General features: G+C 43.4%; 1 protein-coding gene across 1 annotated transcript; it reads right to left on the reverse strand.

The window, feature by feature from the left end:
• NES (nestin) lies at positions 1–26,064 on the reverse strand. The gene is made up of 4 exons (XM_033923165.1): positions 25,188–26,064; positions 15,722–15,846; positions 8,663–8,736; positions 1–7,580 (listed from the first exon to the last, which is right to left on the reverse strand). Exons 1-4 carry the CDS (start codon positions 25,998–26,000, stop codon positions 1,357–1,359), a joined length of 7,236 nt encoding a protein of 2,411 aa, XP_033779056.1. The 5' UTR covers positions 26,001–26,064; the 3' UTR covers positions 1–1,356.
• Positions 26,065–26,358: the final 294 nt, after the last annotated feature.

Genomic DNA, 26,358 nt, shown 5'->3' on the forward strand with positions numbered 1-26,358 from the left:
GGAATGCATGCAAGAATAGTACTGCGCGTTTTAATTAGACATCCAGACTTTTTTTTTTTTTTTTTTTTAATTATTGGTAGCACAATGGATGAAGTCTCTCATTTTGTAATAAAAGTGACAGCTTGCTAAGAAAGGCAGAGTGATTTGTTTAACCACTACCACGGTGTAAGGCAGCTCTGCATATGTCAACGGCCCGGTGAAATTCTCTTGAAATAGCCCTAGGAAACAGCTGGCTAGCGAAAAAAAAAGTCATGACTCTCTACTCTGCGCTTTGGCTTCTGTTGGCTTGAAGTAACAGCTGGTACGCTCTAAACTACATGTAAAACCAATAGGTGCCGTATCTTCTTTCAGAAAAGGTCCCTCAATCTGACTCACATATGCTAAACAAAATAAATATATTTAAATAAGCAAATTTGCTCACGATCTAAATGTGAAAGATGTAAACCAGCCAGCCAACTACATGCGTGTACAAACGGTTCCATGGTAACAAAAACAAAATAACTCTCTCAGGATGGCAATGCCATCTAGCAGATCTGGATCTGAGTCCAGAGTCAGGTCTTCTGCTCCCCAGGCTGGCCGAGGCTGCAGATGCCGCTGAGGCAGGGTCTTAGAATCCTTGGAGGAAGGGTGTCCAAGTCATCGTGCAACAGTGACATCTAGTGGCCAGATTAAGGGCCCACAAATGCAGGAATTCTCACATATGGTCCCGGCTGAGGAAGGTCACCGCCGTGACTGAGCTAAGTCGGTTGGAAGAGAAATATAAAATATAGGGGTGGGGTAGGTAGATATGAGTAGAGGCTCATGGTGCCCTAGCCCAAAAGGCTGGCTCAGATTAGGCTGGAGAAGTAGGAGGGAACTGCCAGGTAAACCCCTGACCCCTCACCCCCGGGGGAGAAAAAACAAAGGTAGTACTTCAGGAATAAAATGTAATCTTACCTATCAAAGAACAGTTTTATTTGAAAAGAACTGATAAGGACTCTGAAATAAAATGGAGGTTGCCCACTTTGTTCTACAAATATAATTTGCCATATAATTTGTTCCTCCATTTTGTAAATACTGAGGCAATGTTCGGATATCTTACAAGGAATTGTGAAAAAAAACCCCACCTCTTTACTTTGTAAGAACACAGCTTCTTGCATCTTGGCATGCCATGTAGAAAAACAGAGATGTTAAGAAACCATTAAAACAAATAATAGGAATCAAAATATGTTTAAAGGTTTGCAATTTGTGTTTTTGATTGTCATTAAACTGGGCTAATAAACTTTTAGTTGCACCAATGGCTAGATGAATGGAAGAATAACACCCCACCCCACACAAATGTGAAATTTCATGTTTAAAAAGAATATGGAGTAAGCCTCAGTCGTCTTCCGATGACCAGGAATCTTCATTTTCTGGATGAAACTCTGCGCCTGGTCCTGCAAGGGTCTCGCTCCCATGTTGGTTTGTTTCTGTTCTAAGATGTTGATCACGAACATATTTTCCTTTAGCATATGGGGTATCAATTATATTAGAAAGATCATCTTCAGTTCCTTCAGCTTCAGGACCTCTGTTATCTCCAGAACGGTGTTGATTTTCCTCGTCGTCTGAGGCCAAGAAAAGGACCTCGTCTAGCCTTTTGGCTTCTTTGTCTGACGTCTCGAGCAGTGTCTGGAAAAGACCATCGCTCTTTACTTCTGAAGTGGGGAACAGAAAAATTTTGTCTTTATCCAGCTCTTGGGTTAATACAGTCTCTGCAAATTCCTCCACCCCAGGTGTACTCATGATATCACCATCACGTTTTTCAGTGCTTCTTTGATCATCCACTGTTGTGTTTTTACTTTGTTCCAGATATGAATAGCCATTCAGCATTTCAGTATGCAACACAATTTGCTCTTTAGTGTTATTATTTTCAGCAGAATTATTCTCCACTGCAAACTCCATTTCACTCAGCAAAGCTTTCTCTATGTGCTGGACAACCTGTTCTTGAAGTGTCCCTCTTTCAAGAGATTGCTGTTGGTCTGTAACTATGTCTTCATCTTGGGCGGGATGTTCTGCTTCATCAGACTGGTTCGAAATATCAGAACTTGATAATGCATCTGTGTGGAAGTCAGAAGCCTGCTCTTCTCTTGGTAATGGGTCATAGTCATTCATATTTTCCGAGGAAGATTTCTCTTCCAATTCTTGTGAAGAGCTCAAAGCATTTCTATCATCATTACACTGACTTGCTCCGAGTCCATTTTTTCCATCTGGGAGACCTCTAATGTCGAGGTCTAGCTCAGAACTGCAATCTATTCTCGTCACACTGAGTGACTCCTCTTCCTTGACAGAGGAAACTGAATTTTCACTGCCTGGGATTACAGTCTCTTCTTTTTCATTCTCTTGAAGTGTTTCATCCCTCTGCAAGATGTCTTCTAAGGTGCCCGGTGCAGATACACTCTGGATGCTTTCAGCTTCAACGCAACTGGAATAGTTCAAGTCTGAAGAGCTTTCTTTCACAATCTCCACATCATCTGTCTCACCATACATCAAAACATGTTCTTTGGAGAAATCATCTTGCTTGCACTCCAGGTCATGTTGCTCACTCACTTCTGGATATGATTCTCTCACCTTACTTTCTTCATTATCTTCAGCTTCTTCAAGAACTATCTCAACTTCATCATCAGATTTAGCATCCAAACTATAAGCCTCTTCTTCGTTTTGTTTATATCCAATTACTTTATCTGGTGACATTTCAGGATAAAGACTGGTGGATGTTGTTTCTGAAAAGTTAGGCTTACTGTATGTATTTCTGTCATCTTTTTGAGCTGTTGATTCATCCCTTATTAATGAATTATCTGAAGCCTCACTACCTTCTAAATCATGTATTTCTTGATAGTGAATGTGATCAAAAGGTATGTGACCTGCATTATCTATGTTTCTGTTTAAAATTGACTGATGCTCATCTACCACATCTTCCTCAACTTTGAGAGTTGTCTGGCTGGTCATGGGATCTATCTGGTCTTGGGTACCTTGCAAAGAAATTGGAAATTCTTCTGAAGTGGAAATAAAATCTATGGCACCTTCTGTACAAAGATATACATCTTCTTCAGTGACTGCCACATCTATGTCTACTTTCTCATCGTCAAAAGTGGGAAGGGGTGTAGTGTCCGGTAAAGTTTGATCCAGTATATATTCTTTACTAATTTCTAATTCTTGTTCTTTTATTTTAATTGTTTGAAATTCATTTAATGATACATCTTCTTGAGATTCAGCTGAGTCTTCTGGATCGGAATATTCATTTTTTATCTGATAAGCTATGGATGTTAAGGCACTGTCACCTAGCTTCTGTACTTCAGGTAATTCCTCCTGAATCTCCAAGCCTGTGGGCATGTCTTTGCACTGCTCTGTTTTTTTAGATTCATCCAGTGCCATCATCTGTTCCTCACTATTTTCAAGGACCGATGTCTCTTTAACATCCTGTACACTAGGACTTTGGTCTTCTTTGTACTCTCTTGTGATATCCATATACTCTTCCAGAAAAGCATCTTGAACAAAGCTGGTATTGGTTTCCATTTCTTGCACTGGGTTTCTGTCATCTGTTGGAGGTTTCTCTTCAGCATATTCTTGTACATCTTCTTTATCTGAAACAACTCTCAGTTCTGAATCCAAATTGTCCGCCATATCACTAGGATGATCCTTTCTTTTTCTACTTGCTTCAGAAGGATCTTCCCCTGTTGTTTCATAGGATAAATCAAAATTACCATTTTTTTCAGTTTCAGAATGGTCTTGTTTACTGTCTTCCCTCTTTGAGTCAATCTCTGTTGGCAGCCATCTTTCACAATTCTCTTTTCCTTCATCATTCCCTATGACTTCCAGCTTCATAGCATTTGCCTCCACTGAAAGAGTTTCATGGCCCATAATATCCTGACCAAAAGGATCTTCTCTCAAATCTGTGTTCTCTTTTTCTTTAACTGTCTCAACTCTCAAGTCCTCGTACTCCAAAATATTACTAGTTTCAGTCTGATTCTCTTGTCCCACTATATCTTCTTCTAATTCTACATTTTCATGTCCTTCAGTATTGTCTTTAGTTGTGTCTAAGGTCTCTTGAACAAAAAGACTTTCTGCATTCTGCTGTGAAGTCACTTCTGTTATATCTGTTGCATTCTCAAAACCGATGTCCTCCTTATCTGCCAATTTTCCCAACTTGCTTTCTTGATCTTGTTCAATTGATACATTATCTCCATTAACATGAGATAGTTTTTCTTCTGTATCTGCAAATAATGATTGACTTTCTATATTCTGCTCTGAGGTTACTTCTGTTATATCAGTTGCATTTTCAAAATCGATGTCCTCCTTATCTGCCGATTTTCCCAACTTCTTTTCTTGATCTTGTTCAATTGATAAGTTATCTCCATTAAGGTGAGATAGTTTTTCTTCTGTATCTGCAAAGAATGATTGACTTTCTATATTCTGCTCTGAAGTCACTTCTGTTATATCTGTTGCATTCTCAAAATCGATGCCCTCCTTATCTGCCAATTTTCCCAACTTGCTTTCTTGATCTTGTTCAATTGATACATTATCTCCATTAACATGAGATAGTTTTTCTTCTGTATCTGCAAATAATGATTGACTTTCTATATTCTGCTCTGAGGTTACTTCTGTTATATCAGTTGCATTTTCAAAATCGATGTCCTCCTTATCTGCCGATTTTCCCAACTTCTTTTCTTGATCTTGTTCAATTGATAAGTTATCTCCATTAAGGTGAGATAGTTTTTCTTCTGTATCTGCAAAGAATGATTGACTTTCTATATTCTGCTCTGAAGTCACTTCTGTTATATCTGTTGCATTCTCAAAATCGATGCCCTCCTTATCTGCCAATTTTCCCAACTTGCTTTCTTGATCTTGTTCAATTGATACATTATCTCCATTAACATGAGATAGTTTTTCTTCTGTATCTGCAAATAATGATTGACTTTCTATATTCTGCTCTGAGGTTACTTCTGTTATATCAGTTGCATTTTCAAAATCGATGTCCTCCTTATCTGCCAATTTTCCCAACTTGCTTTCTTGATCTTGTTCAATTGATACATTATCTCCATTAACATGAGATAGTTTTTCTTCTGTATCTGCAAAGAATGATTGACTTTCTATATTCTGCTCTGAAGTCACTTCTGTTATATCTGTTGCATTCTCAAAATCGATGCCCTCCTTATCTGCCAATTTTCCCAACTTGCTTTCATGATCTTGATCAATCGATATGTTATCTCCATTAACGTGAGAGAGGTTTTCTTCTGTATCTGCAAAGAATGATTGACTTTCTATATTCTGCTCTGAAATTACTTCTGTTATATCTGTTGCATTCTCAAAACCAATGTCCTCCTTATCTGGCAATTTTCCCAACTTGCTTTCATGATCTTGTTCAATTGATACCTTATCTCCATTAACGTGAGAGAGGTTTTCTTCTGTATCTGCAAAGAATGATTGACTTTCTATATTCTGCTCTGAAGTCACTTCTGTTATATCTGTTGCATTCTCAAAATCGATGCCCTCCTTATCTGCCAATTTTTCCAACTTGCTTTCATGATCTTGATCAATCGATATGTTATCTCCATTATCGTGAGAGAGGTTTTCTTCTGTATCTGCAAAGAATGATTGACTTTCTATATTCTGCTCTGAAGTTACTTCTGTTATATCTGTTGCATTCTCAAAACCGATGTCCTCCTTATCTGGCAATTTTCCCAACTTGCTTTCATGATCTTGTTCAATCGATACGTTATCTCCATTAACGTGAGAAAGGTTTTCTTCTGTATCTGCAAAGAATGATTGACTTTCTATATTCTGCTCTGAGTCTGAAGTCACTTCTGTTATATATGTTGCATTCTCAAACTCGATGCTCTCCTTATCTGCCAATTTTTCCAACTTGCTTTCATGATCTTGTTCAATCGATACGTTATCTCCATTAACGTGAGAGAGGTTTTCTTCTGTATCTGCAAAGAATAATTGACTTTCTATATTCTGCTCTGAAGTTACTTCTGTTATATCTGTTGCATTCTCAAAACCGATGTCCTCCTTGTCTGGCAATTTTCCCAACTTGCTTTCTTGATCTTGTTCAATTGATACGTTATCTCCATTAACGTGAGATAGTTTTTCTTCTGTATCTGCAAAGAACGATTCATGATACTTGACATCTTCACCAGCTTGCATCCCTACCTTCAACAATTCACTTTCTTGAACTTCATTTTGTGATTCAAAATCATTTCCCTGTAAAATGCTTGCCAGCTCTTCTGCTTTCTCACCTTCTGACATTTCTGTAGTTGAAAGCTCAAACTCGGTCTCTTTTCTGTCAAACTTTTCTAAACCTACTTCTACACTGCTTGGACCATCTTGGTCACTTGTGCTCATGTCGTGGCTGTCTCTTTCAGTTTCCTGTGGCATTTTGAAGTGTTCACTCAAACTGCCCACCACATAACTGCTTATCACTTCAGACTCTTCATAATTTTCAGTGCTCAGCAGATTAGGCTCTTCCTTATCAAATGCAGCATGCCGAGAGGATATGACATCCTCGGAGGGATTAGTTTCACACCTTTCAATGGTGAATGGAATGTCCAATACCGCTTCTATTTTTTGCTTGGTACTATCTTGCTCTTTCATGCTTTTTTCTCCTTTCTCTAGATAAGAACTCTCCAGCTCCTTGGAATTTCCTGTATCTGCTTCTTGAAACCAGTTTTCAAAATTGTGTCCTTGGTCACTAGCAGCAGCATCAGATGCCTCAGCTTTTGGGTCAGTTGTTGATGCCGATATGCTTGTTGGCATTTGACTGTCATATCCTTGTACATGTTCTTCCTGAATCATTTCTACATGGGTGTCAGCTTTTACTGAAGGAGAATTTCCATTTATTTCTTGATCATAGGAAGACAGGTCACAGCTGGCTTCTTTTGCTTTAAGCGAGCCAGGTTTAATGTCAGGTGCAAAAGAATGAAACGGTTTAAATTCCCCGTCGCTTTCTTTTATTGTCTTCATTGCCGCCTCTAACGTTTCAGTAACCAGCTGTGTAACTGAGAGTGGCATTGTCTCATTGTTAAACTGCTCTTCCTGATCGTCTTTGTTAAATTCTTTTATATCCTTATGAAATTCCTCCACTAGAGTTTGATGAGCTTTTACTTCTAAGCCAGTCTCTGCTTGTTCTCTTTCAGAATATGAAACTGTTTCGGGGCTTGGCAACCTCTCTGTCTCTGACCCTACCTGTGGCAAACTCTGGGAAAACAGCTTAGAAGTGGATTCCACTTTGGCCTTGGTGATTACTTCATCTGTACGGGGAGGTTCCTGTCCATATTCTGTTTTAATAGCGGCATCTTTTTTAAGGCCTGAGACACTGGTGTACTTAAGACTGTGAGACTGAAGTACAGAGTTAACCTTCTGAAACTCTCTGGTGACTGGACTTCCGCCCTTTGGTGAAATGGTCGGCTTTATGCTCAAGAAGGCATTTGGGGCTTTCTTTGGTAGTGGTCTCCTCTCTTCTCTCTGGACAGGAGTTGAGCTCAGTCTATATTCTCTGGAGACTGACCTTCTGGCTTCAGGAACCACAGTCTGCAGCTTGCTACTGCCCAGCTCTTTCTTGGCCTCTGAAAAAGCACAAGAGAAGAATATTCAGCATCAATTTATTTCTGTGAATTTATCCATTCTAATACTATCCCCTGGATATGATAAACCTGCATGCTCAACCTTATGCTTAATGTAGAAAGTTGCATGCACAAGTTACAAAATAAGGTCAGTTATGCACATAAATTAATTTAATAACAAGCTGACAACCGGTGTGAATGAGCAATTGGCAGCTACAAGTACAACTGTCTTCACTTGGTATTCTGTAACATGTGCATGCAAATTCTATTGCCATAAGTAATCTTGTGTGATCTTGATCTGTCACTTAGAGGTCCATAGGATATATCTAGGTCCTCTTTTGGCTAGCTTAAATAGAATAGAAGAATGGTTGAGTGGTTTTAAATATGTCTAAGACCATAGCATGTTGTATCTCGGGAGATAAATCAACACTTCAACTAGATTTTTCATTAAATAATTGCAGTATAAGACTAGTAGACAGTTTCAGATATTTAGGGGTTATAATCGATTGTCAGTTACATTTTCAGGAACAGGTGGTTGCTAAAGGTTTTGGGGCACTATGACAGCTTAGAGCCATTCGAGATTTTTTGGATGAGAAATCATTGCAGACATTAATTCATGCCTTTGTATTGTCAAAGTTAGATTATGGTAATTTAGTATATGGAGCCATTGGGTTGGGACAGTTGAAGCGTTTGCAAACATGTTTCGCCCCCTTGGGCTGTGCCAAGGCCGTGCCCGTGTCATCCAGTCACGTCAATGCTTGTCAAAGGCAAACTGGATGACGGCATAAGTGGCTTCTGAAGCATGCTCCTCACGCCAGCGTTGGGTTTCCCTCTGACGTCACTTCCTGGCCCCGTGACCCGGAAGTGATTCAGAGGGGAACCAGGCTGGCGCGAGCAACAGGGAGAAGTTGCTCATGCTAGCCAAGATAACGCAAAGATACGGGGTGTGGTGTGATGGGGTGGAGAGGTGCCAGTGTGCTCCCACCGACTTGGCGCCCAGAGGGGTCCAGAGCCCCCTTACGACGCCACTGCTTATGAGGCAGCAGGAGACTGCACCGTTGGCTTGCCCAGGAGATTCATTTTACCTCTAAAGGCGGTCGTTGCTTTGTAGTCTGCCGCAGGCATTTGCAGTCTCGTGCTCTCTGCTTCCAAGAGCGTCCTGAAATGCAGACAGGATAAACAATTACTTCCAATGCTGCCATCCTACAGCTCTAACTCATTGGCACACAGCTGACGTTACTACCGCATGTCTCAGTCACGTTTCCTGTCCATTCACGCCAGTGTATTTTTGGTGCCTTTGAATTTTAGACATGAGATCGTGCTTAGAAGCTCAAACCCATCCCCGCGGACACCACCTCCAGCCTCCCAGAGGAAGGACAGTTCAGCATCCGTTGTTCTCTACGACTACAAAGCCACTGTGATTCCTTTCTGGGGCAGAGGGGAGTGAGAAGCATCCTACACGGGTGTCTGTTCCAAGATTGTTTCAACTCTCCTACCATTTATTGTACAATCTTGAGAAGGTTCCAACTTCAACTTGACTTAAGTTCTTTAGTGGGTTTAACATTACAATGAATTGAAATATCTGGTACAGTGATAGCACTCTATAAATAAGAAACATGAGTTACTTAAAGATAAGTGAGTATTATTTTGAGGTTTGTAATCTCCATATTAAATTAGGTCCAGAAGGTCCATGGAGCAGGGTAACCAGACGTCCGGATTTTCTCGGACATGTCCTTCGTATTTCCCCGGACATGTCCTCCTTTTGAGGACATGTCCGGGAGGGGTCTGGTCGGCTTTTCAAAGCCCAGCACTTTGGGTTTTGAGAAGCTTCCCGACAAAATCAGGAAGAGGCATCCGCAGATGCGTGGACACAACGTGTGACATCACCACGTCGCGTTCATGAATGCGCGGATGCCATCTGGGGGTGGGGCTGGAGGCAGGAGGGGGCATGGCAGAGATGGAACTGGGCGGTCCTGGGGGGTCCGGATTTTCCCGAAGGAAAATCTGGTAACCCTATCCACGGAGCAGGGACCGCCTTTTCCATGTTTCTGAAAATCTCTATGTAGGTCTAGTCCAGTGGTCTCAAACTCGTGGCCCGGGGAAGCCACATACGGCCTGCCAGGTACTATTTTGAGGTCCTCCGTATGTTTATCATAATCACAAAAGAAAACTAAAACAGTTTCTTGATTATATGTCTCTTTAGCTATATATGACTTAGCCAAAAGGAAAGATTTATAGACTATAAAGAATTTTACCTCATTTCTTTAAGAAGACATTAACTATTTTTTTCTGCGGCCCCCCAAGTACCTCCAAATCCAAAATGTGGCCCCGCAAAGGGTTTGAGTTTGAGACCGCTGGTCTAGTAGGTGTTAGAAGTACATGTAATATGGCAATTTTAGACCTCATTGTGAGCTGCAGTCACTTAGATGTCTGTTCAGAGAACATCTCAGCAGAGGGAGTAGCCCAAAAGGTAGGATTACCAGATTTCTTCATTAAATAAAAGAGGCCATATAGTTCTGCCTAGGCCCACCCTCTTCCATCCCCCTCACCCCCACACAAACCTCATCTCTTCTTCCCTGAGTCCGGGCTGTGTCTGGAGGGCCTCCGAGCAAGCACGGATGGGACGTGATGGCATCACATGCATGCGTGTGATGTCATCACATCACATTTGCACGAGCTCGGAGGCCCTGCAGACACGGTCCCTAGCTTTTGGAGAACAGAATGTTGCAATGATGGTTCTCTGTCCCATTGGTCTTAGTTCAAATGACCGGTGAGGGGGGGGGGGGATACAGAGCACATTCATTAAGCACTGTTATATTAGATTACTGGCAATTTATAGTGATCGATAACATATAGAGGCATTTTGTTGTTTTTTTGTAACCACAGAAAGCCATATATCAAATCCCAACCCTTTTCCCTGAGACGACTTCTCTGATTATACTCCAGTATTATTTTTAATCTGCTAGCAACTCTGAAATAAAGAGAAGTGCATAGGCCATTATTGAGATGGCTTGGAGAGATCCACTGCTTATTCCTAGGATAAGCAGCATAACATAAATTTCTCCAGAATTCTACTGTTCAACGGCTCCCCCTTCTGCTTCTATTCCTTTCTCTCCTCTCTTCTACCTTCCAAAGTATTTAGATCAATGCTGTCTTGTTAAAATGTTTATTTTATTTTTTTTTTTCCTCTAACTCTACTTTTCACTTCTCTATTACCCTCCAGGTACTTTAGTTAGATTGTGAGCCTTCGGGACAGTAAGGGAATTTTTCAAGTACCTTTCTTATTTCTAATCTTAATGTATATTTTCTGTAAACCGCTTAGAACCTAACGGATGTAGAGGTATATAAGAAATAAATTACATTACAAAATTACATTACATTACATTACATTACAAAACATCTGTTTTACTCCTTGGGATCTTGCCAGGTACTTGTGACCTGGATTGGCACTGTTGGAAACAGGGAACTGGGCTTCATGGACCTTTAATCTGTCCTAGTGCAGCTATTCTTATGTTCTTGTGTGAGCCAAGTCTAGGACAATCATTGTGACATCATTGATGAGGTTGGCTCTTAGGCATTGATGTCATTAAGCTTTATGACATCACAATCTCAGCTCTGGAATGTTGCTACTCTTGGGTTTCTGCCAAGTACTTGGGACCTGGGTTGGCCACTATTGGAAACAGGATACTGGGCTTGATGGACCTACGGTCTGTCCCAATAACATAGTAAATGACGGCAGATAAAGACCTGAACGGTCCATCCAGTCTGCCCATTAGTGATACTCATTTAAAACATACATGAGTTGATTAACTTGTCTCTTCTTTGATAATTCTGGGCTGTTGACTGTAAAGTCCCAGTATGGCAGCTCTTATGTTCTTATCGAGTTAGTTTCTGCTTTTTATTTATTTATTTTTTTTTTAATCACCCTTATACAGATGACAAAGATATTAAAGGAAATATTTATAGGATGTTCTTCTTCTTGGGTTGGCTTGTTTTACTGACTTTGTGAATTCCAATAGGACTACTCAGAAAAGTATTCAATACACGTGGATAAGATGAAGTGCGGCATCTTTTGCAGCTCCCCTCCACCTTCACACACAGATCCCTTTGCCACCTGTTGTTGCAGGCATGCCTCCATCTTCGAAATATGTCACGGCTCTGTCTTCTTATTTATTTATTTATTTTTCTCTGGTCCTTCAAGGAACAACTGACCAGTTCCACAGGATGACATAACGACTAGACTAGGGGGGTGGGAGGGGAGGGTACGCGCTCAACCTTATTTGCAACAGGCTCTCTTCTCATGCTAATGAGCCTCCCTCGTACTTTTGTATAATGCCATCTGGAAGGGCCCTTGCCCATAGCAGAGGATAAAGGAGAGATCCTTGACACTGGAGAAATGCAGGTTTCCAGTAGTTTCCCATGGAGGGACGGAACCTCTTCTGAAAGGGAGGGATGAGGAGCAGGGGGGGGCAGCAGACAAAGGGAGCTAAACTCTGCCTACTAGATGAATTCAGATGTTCAAGTCCTATTTTCTTTTACATTTGGGGGTTGGGTGAGGGAGGAAGTTTCTTTTTTAACCCTGTAAAGCAAAGAACACTGAAAAACAAACAAAAAAAAAGGCTTCAACGCCCCAGTTGAAAATTCTGGAGGGACAGCGCTGAGATGTGAAGCATCGCATTTCATCTCACCCCCTTCTCCCCCCCCCCTCAGGCAGCTCTTCATTTCTCTCTGAATAGACCCCTCGGGGGGGGGTGGGGGGTCTTTTCTCAGTTTCCCTTTAAGCATCCTTTGAAGTCTGGAGGAAGAGAAACCTCATTCCACACTTCATTTTGCTCTGCTCCTTGTTCTCTGCATTTACTGTACATCAGATGAATGTTGGAATCGGGGCTGTCACTCCACAAACTGGCGATGAGAAACCGCCTGCATCCCTCAAAACTGGGCTTATAAAGGAAAACCACGTGGAGGGTAATTTTAAAACAGAGCAATCTAGTATTTCTGAGTCACCGCTATCCCTGAACAGGTTCAAGGTGACTTATAGTATACGGACTTACAGAATGTATATGCTACATTATAGCAGTCTGAGGAGGGTATAATTATGAATGGAGAAATAAGGATGAGATAATGGAGGTTCTATGAATATACTGGTGAAGCACTTGAGTAGAGTGTGGGATATAGTGATATTTAGGTATCTTGAGTTAGTTGTCTATGGTGTGTATGCTTTCAAAGAAGTGAGTTTTTAATTTTTTTTCCATCCTGACGTCAGTCGGGAGGTTGTTCCAGGTCTTGGTGCCAAGATATGTGAAGAGCGAGTCAACTATGCATTTGTATTTAACCCCTTTGGGAGATGGGAGGAGCAGTTGAAGCGATTTCAGTTTTCTGGTTGACGTAGACAAGGAATTGATGAATAAGTTAATGAGCGGTTCCGCATTTTTACATATAGGATTTGGAACATTATGCATGATAATTTGAAGACCCACCATTTTGCTGCGGCGGACCTGCCAGCAGGAGGGAATGGACATCTCTCTTGCCAGCCTTCAGGTAAAAGTACGGGGGGCATTCGGGGGGTTGGCAGGGGATCTTGGGAATGTCAGGGGGCGTTTGGGGTGTGTTAGGGGGATCTTGAGTTGTCGAGGAGTGCAAGGGGAGGTTTGGGGAGTGTGGGGTGGAGTCAAGGAGTATTTTGGGGGGGGCTTCGGGGAATCATGGGGCCAGTGACAGGAGGGAGCGAGCATCCCTCCTGCTGGTGGATGCCTTGGGGAGTGGTGGCAGGAGGAATTGGGCACTCCTTCTGCCACGGACATTCACAGGGGGGCTTCAGAGGTTCTGGCAGGAGGGAGTGGGCATCCCTCCTGCCGGTCGACTTTGCTGGGGGGATGGGCTGCTAAACTGATCACAGCAGGGAGATTCCCTTGCCCCAATTGGCTCAGCGGCCGTGTCTATTTGCTGGCCTATATTTCAGGCATCTGTCGCGGCCTAGGGCTGCCTAAGCTCACCAAAAGCCACTTCTGGGTGAAACCATGCCCATGGCTAGCCTTGGGTGAGCTTGGGTGGCCCTATGCGCCTGCCTAGGCTTGAGAAAATGCCTACAGTCTCGGGGTGTTTTTTTTTAACGTGCGTCCCAATTGGCTGGTTAAACAACAGTAGGGCACCTACCACTGCCTACAATTGGGATGCCATTTATAGAATTTGCCCCTAAATGCTTTAAAATGATCCCCTATATGTCGTCATAAAATACTCGCAAAATGCAGCAGAAATTACACCTATCTTGTGGGTATGGACATTTACATATGCGCCTGGGTAGATATAAATGTCTAAATCTAGATATTTCAAATAGGTGAAAAAAGAAACGTAATTTAAAACCTACACATGCGCCAACTCGCCGCTACACACATCTACCAGTAAAGTACACATTATCGTGTCACTGCGCAGACTTTACACCAGTCAGTAGAAGAGGTCTTTTACGCGATGAGAGTGAGCAGCTGGTGGAATAGTTCCTCAAAACATATTTGCATTTAGGAAAGAAACATGATCATTTTCAACTATCTAGGGACCAAGAATGAAGGCCAGCGGGCTTTTAAACTCTCCCTCCTTCTACCATGCCCTAGGCTGCTAAATGGGCCTAAGTGATTTGCAAACTCAGCTAATTTATCTAAAGACCGAGACCCTTGCTCATTCAGGCCTCGAGAGTTTCTCTCGACAGATGTAAAATGGATAGAAACTCTTGGGCTTTGTTGGGTTGGATCTACCTCAAGCTTTTTCATTGATAGGTTAAGGTGACCTACATTCAGAGTTGTTACCTAAGGGAAAGGAGAAGGGGTTTGATATATAACCTTTCTGCAGTTTTACAATCAAAGGGGTTTACATATTATACTGTATATAGAAGAATGCAGCAGATAAAGGTCATAAGGTCCGTCCATATCATATGCTCTTTCCTCCTCCCCCTAAGAGATCCCACGCTTTCTTGAATTCGGTCACAGGTATATATTTATTAGCTGCTTTAATGAAGAGATTCACCCTGAAAATTCTCTTCCCCTACACCACCACCAGACAGAGGCTTCCCAGCCCTGGCGCTCCACTCCCCCCATCCCCGCAGACAGCGGGACTCGCAGGGTTGTCACTGCCACTATCCCCTCTCCCCCCATAGAGACTAGGCCATGACAGGTCAGGCCAACCCCCCCCCCCAAAAAAAAACAAAAAAACAACAAACCCTCAAAATCCTTCCCTGGGTCTACCTTTAAGTGCCCTAGTGGTCTAATGGCCTCTTCAGGGCAGGAGCTATCCCAGTTGCTCCATAAAAATGTCTGCCAAGAGTTCCCACAGCAGCCTCAAAAGGCTGCTATAAGTACTCTTGGCAGCCATGGAGAAACCGGCACGGGTAGGAGCGATTGGGATAGCTCCTGCCTCAAAGAGGCCACTAGACCACCAGGGTAGTTAAAGGTAGGCCTGAGGAGGGCCTTTGGCTGGTTGGAGGGGGGCGGCTGTCTGAGTAGCGCCAACTATCCTCAGCAAGGTGGGTGGCTGGCCTTGTCGTTGGAACCAGGTCTCTGTGTGGGGGGTAGGAAGGGTGGCAGCCCAGCGGGACATGGTCTTTCTGGTGGGAGAGGGAGTAACACAGGCATCCTGTGAGGACCCGCTCTCCGCTGGAGGGGGAGGAGGTGCCGTTTCAGATTTGGTGTTGGCCAAAACCAACCAGCAAATTTTAGCTACTGATTTGGATTTAATCAGCCTCTAATCATTGTTACAGTTTCTTTATGAAGGGGAGGGAGCAGGGAAGCAGGGAGAGAATAAACGAGGAGGTAACCTCCCTGACAACTGTATAATAAAGGCTAACAGTAAAGGCCAGTTTCCATTGGCCAAAAAGTCAAAAACAGCCTAACAAAACTACAAGACAAACTATATTAAACAAAACAAAAACTTAGTTTCAAATTTTGGAAATATTGGGTCTTTCATGATCACAATTCAACCCAAAGCCAGTCTGATCAATTGGAAGTCCTTCAAAATGTGATATTGAGTAGGTGACTTCTTGGCTACAAATTTCTCCAGTTCTTTTGCTGCTCTAACCCCTTCCTTTTACGAACACATAGGGGGTAAATTTCCAGGTGTGCTCAGGCAGAATAAGAGACAAGATGTCGTAGCCCTCTTACCTGTAAGTAGCCACCTCAAGGCTAAGAGACATCTTTAAGTGCATCAGCTGTTGTCTGTCTTCAAGGATCTGTGCTATCTGGACTCTCAGGTTCTGTTTCTCCTGCTCAAGTAATTCAATTTCCGACTAGAAATACAGACACACAAAAAAATAATCCACATTAAAACTCAGAGATGAGAAAACCTGGTATGATACTCAACAATCATCTGGGATGTACAATGTGCGTTTTGCACTTGCTGATCCCACTCTGATGAAGGGCACAGAAGGAAATACACAAATTTTGTCATTGAAAAGGATGCCATTTATCATGACATGAGGAGGACATACACGCTGGGACTGGTGCTCTTTAGCCCAATGAAAGAGTATTGGTAAAAGAAGCTGATATTTCTGTGTGGTTTTTGCTACCTCTCGAAGAACCACAAAGAATGTCAAAATGCAAGAGATTTTGAGCCAACATGGGTTCGTTCTTCAGATGGGAAGTAACACGAGAGATGTTCATTTGGGTTTCGCTTGTGTCTTTTTCATTAGGAGGTCAAGGTGAACAGTGGTGTAATAAGGACGGGGCAATGGGGGCCATGTTGTTGGAGGCACCGGCACCCCTTTCCCTTAGATCAGGGGTGTCAAATGTCCAGTTGGGTTTTCAGGATTTCCCCAATGAAAGTGCTTGAGATCTATTTTCATGCACTGCTTTCATTGTATGCAAATAGATCTCATGCATATTCATTGGGGAAATCCCGAAAGCCCGATGGGATTGTGACATTTGACACCCTGCCTCAGATGTACACGAGCATCTTGTGTATGATCACCAAGATTCTGACCACTTGTCCTTGAATTTCTCTATGAAAACTCTAGTGAAGTTATAGAATCAGATGGCATTGCACCAAGAACATTTTTTTTCCTTGCACTAATTTGTAGATTAATGGCTCTTGTCCGTGATATTAGACTTCACATCCCCTCGAGCTTATCACTAGCCAAGTGAGATGACACCAAGGACGTGACATCACACAGGTGGATACCTTGAGATCTGTCATTTAAGGTTAGGTTTTCAGCAAGGCACTGAACTGACAAAATGTGCCCACATGGACCAGTCTGGTGTTCATAGGTTGAGAAGGTGAAGATTTGGTGTTTAGAATACAACGGATGAATTATAGTTTGAGTTCTTTCCAATAAAGGCAAACAGTGGGCACATTAGGTATCCAGGAACGATTGGAAAATTATGGGCCTGATATGCAAAAATAGCTGAGCTCCCAAATTTAGGCATGACTACCTATTTTCAGCCAGACTTAGGGGGTCCTTCTACTAAGCTGCATTAAGCAGCTAACGGGAGGTTTATGGCATGGTAGAAAGTAGCTTAGGCCCACATTACTGAGGGGAGAGTGTGGTGCCATGGTTAAAGCTACAGCCTCAGCACCCGGCAGTTGTGGGTTCAAACCCACACTGCTCCTTAATCCCCCCATTGCCCCAGGTACATGAGATAGGTTGTGAAGAGTTTCAGTCTCTTGATCAGAGCTGCTATTGTGACATCATAATGCCTCATTCCACCAATAAACGCCAACCTCATCAGTGATGTCACAAGGGCTCGACTGTCCTAGACTTGGCCCACTTGACTCTCAGGTTCTCTTTCTCGTGCTCAAGTAATTCAGTTTCCGACTAGAAATACGGACACACACACACACAAAATCCACATTAAAACTCAGAGATGAGTTGATTTCTCGAGTGGTGCAGTGGTTAAAGCTACAGCCTGAGGTTGTGGGTTCAAATCCACGCTGCTCCTTGTGACCCTGGGCAAATCACTTAATCCCTCCATTGCCCCAGGTACATTAGATAGATCGTGAGCTCACCGAGACAGAGAAAAAAGCTTGAGTACCTAAATAAATTCATGTCAACCATTCTGAGCTCCCTTGGGAGAAAATTGAATAAACCAAACTGTGCTACTAATCCCTGTTAGCTGCCTAATGCAGGAGTGCATGTGATCGGGCCATTGTGTCAGGAATATCAAGAGTAGCTGGACTTACTGCCAGCTAAAGCGGTGGTGGCACAGACTTGTGAGGGAGGGGAACAGGTTTACTGTCGGGGGTGGGGCTTATCACCAGTGTCATTTTGGATCAGGCATCAGCCCGGTCAGCCGTGGAAGAGGATCGCTGCTGTCTGGCCTCACTGCACCGCCAATTTTGACCCCGGAGTAGGCCTTGGGGAGGGGGAGAAGTCAGGGGAAAATGACTTCCTATTGAGGGAGGGGAGTTCATGGGGGAGGGGCTCTTGATTGGCGGGGCAATCCATAGCTAGGGGTTTGGTTATTGACTGGAGGTCAAGGTTACCTCAGAAGGGAGAATGGAGACTGGGAGTTGTATTGGAGGATGCGGGCTTTGTTTAGAGGAAGGTAGACTGTAAACCCCAGCCGATTATAAGCATCAGTGAGCACTGGGGCGTTATATGCCTTCACCGAAAGCATATAACATGGTGCCTGCACTTATCACAAAGGCTTTGCACGTTAATATTTGCAGGAAATGTGTAGGGTAAGGTGCCCCGCTGGGTAGCCAGTCCATCACAATGCTGGCCCCTCCCACATCCAAGAGCACCTGATGTATTAGATTTCAAGCTTCAGAAAAAGTGAGAGATTAAAAGGAAACGACAGACCAAAATTTTTAAATAAATGTTTCTGGATGAGCAGAATGCTGAGGTTCCCTATCTAGAAAAACCTGAAGGGGGGCGATACAGGCATAACAGTGACTGCAAGGGCGGAACACAGAATCTTCCAGGAGCGGATTGAATTAAACTCCTAATTGCATTAACCCCGTTGAAGCAGAGCAGTTGCAGGACTGTTGTATGTCAGTTTCATTAGGGGCATAAGATTATTAAATAGCAAGAAGCAAGAAGGCTTGGCTCCATAAAGGCAATTAAGTCTGTTGTTCATAACCTATGACCTTTACCCAATATTCAGTACCACGAGAGATAAATGCTGTCTTCAAAAATCTAATATTTGTGTGTCGCACAAACCTCTACAGGCTGTAGGCGATTTGAAGAATGAAAAGGGTAGCTAGGGCCTAGAGGGGAGGGGAGGAGAGGATGGACGGGGGAAAGGAGAAGAAACGCCTGATCGTGCTACGCAAAAACAGGCGCCTGCTGTGATCTGGTAGATATTAACAGTCAGTTTCTTCCGGAATAGGGCGTGCTTGGCTTCCGTTCTTATTGGGTGGGCCATTCGGGTCTTTATCTGCCGTCATCTACTATGTTTGACTGTCTCTGCAATAAAGTTTGTAAAAGGAACCAGAGCTCAAAAAAATCAGTACGGTACTTAATAATAAGAAAACATGGGGCTAGGGCAATGCCTACCGTTAACTGATGCATTCTCTGGGTTGTGGACATTATTAGAACACTAGCCATATGGTAGATGGTTCTACAGTACAGGGGAGGAACGCGCCCTTTAAAACATGTTGAAAGCTAGGCCTCAAATTTGCATCTGAACTGGGGGCTGCCAAGTTAAAGGATGAAAACGTCAGCTCAGTTCTTTTATTTTGTACCAGCAAACAAGAGGCTCATACAATCTCCAAAGGGTCAGAAATTCCTAAATCTGACCTTTCAGCGACGGCCGCCGCTAGCCGACTCCATTGGTTCTGCTCTGCAAGCCTCTCCGTCCCCCCTTTCATGCCCTGCATTGTCTGCCTGCCACCTGCTTCATCTGGATCAGGTTTTCCCACTCCCTTCGGGTTGTTCTCATCCGGCTCAACGGCTTCCCCCATCCTCCGCAGAGCTTTCATTGCGCTGCGCCTCTATCTTTTCTTTGAAGTCCCTCGACCTACGTTTTCTCACCTTGGCGGCCTGTGAAAGCCGGGGTTGCCAACCCCTCGGCCTAAACTTTCCCCACCCAAAAAAATCTTCCCAAAATGTTCTTCTTAAGCAACAGGTAGGTTCATTTTCGCAGGGCCTAAGAGCCTACCTTTGAGAATTGGGGCCTAAATGCGTTCCTTTGGAGGCCGATGAGGGCTGAGATAGTAGGATTCTAAATTTAGAAGCCTTAAAACGGGTAGGGAAAAAAAAGCTAAGAGTTATTTTCAGCACATTATTAGCACTTAGCACTATCAGCCACACGGCCTATGAGTCATATGGCAGATAAAACCTTTTAATGGGCACTAAAAGACTCCCTCTTAGGCTCCTACATATAGGAAAATAAATGGGTCTAAATTGAACAAATAAAGGGGGGAAGTTATCAATATGAGCTACAGTTAATATGTGTGATCTTGCCACTAGCACAGGGGTTAACTGTAAACTAACCCATCTTAATGGTACCCACAATGATAACTGGAAATGGAAATCACTGCTATATGTAATAAAAGTGAGCCAAGCCATCGTGACATCACTGATGCGGTTGGCTTTTATTGGTGGAATGAGGTATTATGACGTCACAATCTCAGCTCTGGTTACCACGGACTGAAACTCTTCAGTCTAAGGTATTATTACGCTGTTGGAAAATTGCTATAACAAGTCACACTAGTTTCCCCAATTAACTCTCTAGGTCATTTCACATTAAATGTTTATATGTAATAAATTCGACAGAAGAAAGTTGTTAACTAGGCAAGTAATTAACCAATTAAATTACTACCAGCTGCTAGACGGCGGCCATTCAGGAAGCGGTGCGGGGCCAGGCTGGAGCGCGAAAAGCTCTCGCCTGCCTTATGTGCCGCTGACCCCGAGATAATGGGAACTTAGGAGGCAGCCGTCCAGCGAAGGAGGGGCAGGAGTGTAGAAAGCTCGCTCCTGCCGATACACCGCTGGACCACCACAATTTAAAGGTACCGGGGAGGGAGGGTATATTCACTCCATAAGACACACTTTTATTTCCACCCACTTTGGGGGGGGGGGGGGGAAGTGCGTCTTATGGAGCAAAAAAATACGGTATATTGTAAGTCACTTTAACGAATCAGCTCCCATCATGCTCTCATTATATTGTTCTTGCATGCGGCAATCGAAGTCCAGTATATCCTGGTATCACCTTGCTTCTTCAAGTATGTTCTCCTTGAATGTCTCAAGATGAGCATCAAGGACATGGACTTTGAGGCACATCGTACAGCCCATTTGTTCACCAGATTCTCAACAAAATCCACGTAGTTTTCGGCCTTGTGATTGCCCAGGAAACTCTGAACCACTGGGACAAAACTGTTCCAAGCCATTTTCTCCTTCCTAGTTAGTTTCTTGGGACATTCCTTCCACTCTAGGATCTAGCACCAGCTTTGAACTTTGCCTCAGACGGATTAGGAAAGATGTCTTGAAGGTACTAGAAGGCTGCCGACTTCATATCTAGAGCTCTGACAAATTGTTTCAATAGGCTCCATTTGATGTGCAGTGGTGGCATCAGCACCTTCTGGGGGTCCACCAGTGGTTCCCATTTGACGTTATTTCTCCCCACAGACAACTTGGTCCGCTATGGCCAGTCCCATCTTTGGCATTTGTATCCCTGCTGTCCCAAAGGCAGAGATAGCCAGGGAACTTGGTAAAACTGCCTTGGAAACCCATTAGGAATGCCACCATTTTGAAGTCTCCAATGACCTCTTAGCCATACTTATCATACTTCAAGACACTTGGTAAAGTCTTGATGCTGTTGTAATCTTCTTTGAGGTGCATTGAGTGAGCCAGTGGAAGAGACGGAGCAGCATGTCTTTGATGCTTCTGGATAAGCTGTCAATGAAAAGACACTATTCTATTTTTTCAGATTACAGGCAATTACAATTGCCTCAAACAGACTGGTCACATTATGGCGGAAACAGAGCCCATCTAGATGAGTGAAAAAGGTGGAAAAAGCTTGGTGACGTTTCCTCCGATCTGTGACTTGCACACTTTCATCCAAGTTCTACTGCTTGAGCCTGGCACTGGTGAAATCAAGATCTCTGATCAAGTCATTGAGGCCTTCTTGGTTTGGATGGTATGGGTTTCTCTCGTCATCTACACCACTAATATTGTAGACTGGATCTACAATGTCTCCCTCACTCTGTGACTTGCTGCTTTCTTCTGAAGACAGTTGCTCTCTCTCTCTCTGGGGGAGTGGGTATGGAGAGCTCAGGGCAATGTGGCACCGGGGCGATGGATGAGGGAATGTCTAGATATGTGATTGCAGAAGCATGCTTGCAGATGTTTGGAAGGGTCCACCATGCAAAACAGGTAAATTTCAAAATATCAATGTCCTGGTCACAAAAGCAAAGTTTGAGGGGAATGATCGCCATTTTCTATACTTTTCTGGCATAGGCAATCAAGAAAGAACACTTATTACCCAGCAACAACAAAAAAAATTAATAAATACAATTTTGTTACCTAGTGTAATTATCGAAATGGTTGTTGTCCTCTGATTCCTTCTCTCGGCCACCCTCAACACTCCTTCCTAGCATTCTGAAGCTGCCTTAAAATCTTAATCCCTGGGTCTTTCCATTCATAGCCTTGTTGAATTTAACTCTATCTATTAGAGATGTGCAGTGATTTTGAAACAATATTCCCTATGTTGTTTCAGATCAGATTTAATCCAGAACTACAGGAAAACCATGGCATGGGGGGGAGGGCATGGTGCAGGGGCTTTCTTTTATTTTAATGGGACATGTATTTAACACAGTGGTTAAAGCTCCAGCCTCAGCACCCTGAGGTTGTGGGTTCAAACCCCCGCTGCTCCTTATGACCCTGGGTAAGTCACTTAATCCCCCCATTGCCCCAGGTACATTAGATAGATTGTGAGCCCACCAGGACAGAGAGGGAAATGGTTTTCTATAGTGACATTCAGCTTATCAGATGAATAGGGCTGTCTCTAGACCAACCATCGTATAATGCTCCGTAGCTATTTTCAGATATTTGCTTTATGATTTGATGATTTTTTTGGGATTCATTAGTCACTCTTATCCAATTGTGCACCAGTTTGATTTTCTTTGTATGACTGATTATACTTGTGTTGGATGTCACTTTGGGAAAGTCCTGCGGAGTGGAAGAGCAGCCCACCTGGCCTTACAACCTGGGGACTGCAGAAGTTCGCCCTTGTGTCCCAAAGGCATAGATAGCTGCAGTTCCTTGTGTTAGAGAATGACACGGAGACAAATTTTCCCCGTTCCCGCGGGAGCTCATTTTACCGTCCCGTCCCCGTGAGTTCTTGTCCCGTCCCTCCCCCATTCCCACAAGCTCCGTCCTCATCTGCACATGCCTCAAACACTTTAGAATCATAAGTGTTCGAGGCTTGTGCGGTTAAGGCAGAGCTTAAAGGACAGGGGACAGTGACAAAACTCGCAGGGACGGGGAAATTTGAGCTCCTGCGGGGGACAAAATTGTCCCCGTGTCATTCTCTACCTTGTGACTCCGGGCATGTCACTTATCCTCCCCCCCCCCCCGGCTTTAACAAAGCCGCGTTAGGCTTTTTTATCGCCGGCCATGACAATATTAGCTCTAACGCTCATAGGAATTCTATGAGCATTTGAGCTCATTGCAGCCGGCAATATAAAAGCTTAACCCGGCTTCATAAAAGGGGGTGGGGTTAATCCTCCATTGCCAAAATGGTACCTGTACTTAATATGTGAGCTACTTTGATTGTAACTAGCAGTATATCAGATCTCATCCCCTTACTTAGGCCCTCTTTTATTAAGGTGCGCTAACCGATTAGCGGGCGTTAATCAATTTAGCGTGCACTAAACGCTGACGCCTGCATGTTAGTCTATGGGCGCGATAGCGCACCTTAGTAAGAGGGGGGGGGGTGAGTCTTCAATCATAACTCTAGAGATAATTTTCCCCTCCCAGCTAACTTGGCTCAGGTCACAGCAGTGACAGCATTGGATGGAGAAGCCACGCCCCCTGGCTCTTTCTGGAACTCTTGCTGGGCCCTAAATCTGGCCACTAGGTGTCACTGTCACATGGGCACGATAATTTGCATTCTTTCTCCTCCTCCCTCTTCTCCCAAGAGCTGTGAATGCTGCCTCTGTCGCAGCACCAGCCGAACCAGAAGATCCGATGTAGGAGTCAAACCCAAACCTCTGCACGGTAGAGCGAGCACCGAGACGGCCCTAAATACTATATATAGATCAGAATCAGATTATCCCCAATTCATAAACATAGAAAAGAACAGGAGGATAATTGATTTAAGGAATGACCCACCAGGAAGCCTGTAACGGCCAGCAAAACTGAAATGTAATCATGACCAAAACACAATAGCCAGAAAAGCTACTAAAAACTGCTCTAAAGCCTAATTACAAAGTGTTCAATGTCTACTGCAAGAGAACAGTTCATTCTCTGCCTCACCACACTTAAGGAAAGCCATGTTCAACGCGACACGGACAAGAGGACATGGTTTGAAGCTAAGGGGGGACAAGTCCAGGACAAATGTCAGGAAGTTCTGTTTTACGCAGCGAGTGGTAGATGCCTGCAATGCTCTCCCAAAGGAGGTTATTAAGGAATCCACTGTGCTGGGATTCAAAGGCAAATTAGATGCACATCTCCTTACGAGAGGCATAGAGGGATATGGGTGACTAAAACTACATCAGGTGTATACCTGACTGGGCCTCCGCGTGTGCGGATCGCCGGACTCGATGGACCATGGGTCTGATCCGGAGATGGCAGTTCTTATGTTCCTTGATAGAAACCGACCCATTGAAACAGGGAGGTCTGATTTGTCTTTCCTGAAAATGTTTGGGTATTTTGGTGACATGTAACCTTATATGTTATTGAAGAATCTGCAGGTTGGACTTTCTATGTGTTTTGATATTGTTTTAAGAGTGATATGTATTATTTGGGTTTTTTCCTTATGTATGTTTATATGAAAACTGCTCTGACTCCAGGCGGTATACAGTTTTTTTAAATAAATAAATAACTACCTGCCAGTTTTAGGGATACTGTAGTATATGCATTTTTATCAAAATCTGTACTCTGGGACTATCTTCCTGCACAGACCTATTCCACCCCAGAGTTTCTCACTTGCCGTACAGGATCCAGCATTTCCAGAATGAAGCAGATGGCTCTGCTAATCCATCTTGGATTATATCCGGGGCAGACTGTAAGATACCATTCCCAATACAATTACACGCTTCCGCAGAGGGGGCGGAATGGTTCGCCACGAGTTACACCGTCTCTGGTAATCAAAGTTTACTTTAAAAATTAAATCTGTACACAGAATTTCCAGGATGGCCTGAAACAATTTATTCACAACCTGCAGATATCACATTTCCACCCATTTATGAAAGAGGAAATAATGTTTTCTGGTGTTGAGAGAAGGATATTCAGGTTACATATGCCATATAATTAAAAAGAAGATAATATATCACTGCTATGTTACTTAGACCACACTGCAATAGAAATTATTCTGTTTTTCAAAATTACCTAGGGGTCCTTTTACTAAGGCGTGTGCTAAATCGGCCAGCTCACCTTAGTGAAAGGACCCCTTAATGTGGGTTACAATGTAACAGAAAACAGCTCACATATGATACCACAAGAGCTGCCTTTATGTTTTCCCCCACCTGGAATTTTTCCGCCTCTTGCCGTTGGTTCTGCCAGTCCTTGGAAAGATGTTCCTCTAGCACGTCTTTCTGCATCTTCAGGCTCAGCAGCTCCTTCTCCAACTTCTGTAACTGCAGCTGGTTCTGGCTCTTCTCCTCTGCCACCTTCCACAGCTTCTCCTTAGCTTCAGAGAGATTAACTTCCAGCACCGAGACCTCGTTTTTGTAGGTCTCCACAGCCCCTTTCCAGATCTCAGAAAGCTGCTTGGAATAGTCCTCTACTTCTACAGGATGGAAAGTCACGGGGACTACCCTGAAGTTCTCTAGTCTTTGTGAGAATGTGACCATCTCTTGTTCTAGTCCGCTCTTCTCTTGTTCATGAACTTCCAGAAGGGTTTCCAGTTCCTTTTCCAGTTGGGTTGCTTTTTCTTTCAACCAAATCTGAGCCCTTCCTTCTTCTTCTAATATTTTTTTACTCTCCAATAGCTCTTTCTTTGCCTCTTCTTGAGCTAGCTTCTCCTTCTGACATCTGCTCTTCACATACTGTATCTCTTCATAGAGATTGTCCCTGGCCATCTCCACTTGGCTCTTCTTGCTGAAGCTCTCCTCCAAAGTAGCCCTCAAAGCATTTATCTCTTCCTCATACTTAGTTCTCCATGACTTATCAACTTGATTGCCCTTCAGGCTTTGAATCTCTGCTCTGAGAAACTCATTTTCCTCTTCCAAAGATTTGACTCTGCTAAGGTATACTTCCAGACGCTTGTTGAGGTCCCACATCTGGAGGGACTCTTCTCCCAAAGCCATGGATGCTAAGTAGCTTTCCATATTAAGCATCAGCTCACAGCCTGATAAACGGAGCTCAGGGAATGAATTACTGCCTGAGCTGAATGAGCAGTGAGAGAATGGTTTGAAAGGAAGCATAGCAGATGTATTCATACCCTGCCTTCAGCTAAAAGTGGGAGGCACTTCAGCCTGGAGGAAAAAAAAAAAGCACGCTTTAACCCTTTAGAGCAGGAAAGGCATTCGAGTGTGATTTATTAAAAGGAATATGATTTCGTTAATAGAAACAGCTTTTGCAAAGTTTGTTAAAAGTTTTTCCATTTTGAAGAGCTCAACACGGGGACTGATGAGGAGGTGTGAGTTGGTCAGTAGTTGTCGGTGTGAGTGAATCTTTCTGACATTGGCCACTTCT

Source organism: Geotrypetes seraphini, chromosome 16 (genome assembly GCF_902459505.1).
Source record: "Geotrypetes seraphini chromosome 16, aGeoSer1.1, whole genome shotgun sequence".
Taxonomy (NCBI): domain Eukaryota; kingdom Metazoa; phylum Chordata; class Amphibia; order Gymnophiona; family Dermophiidae; genus Geotrypetes; species Geotrypetes seraphini.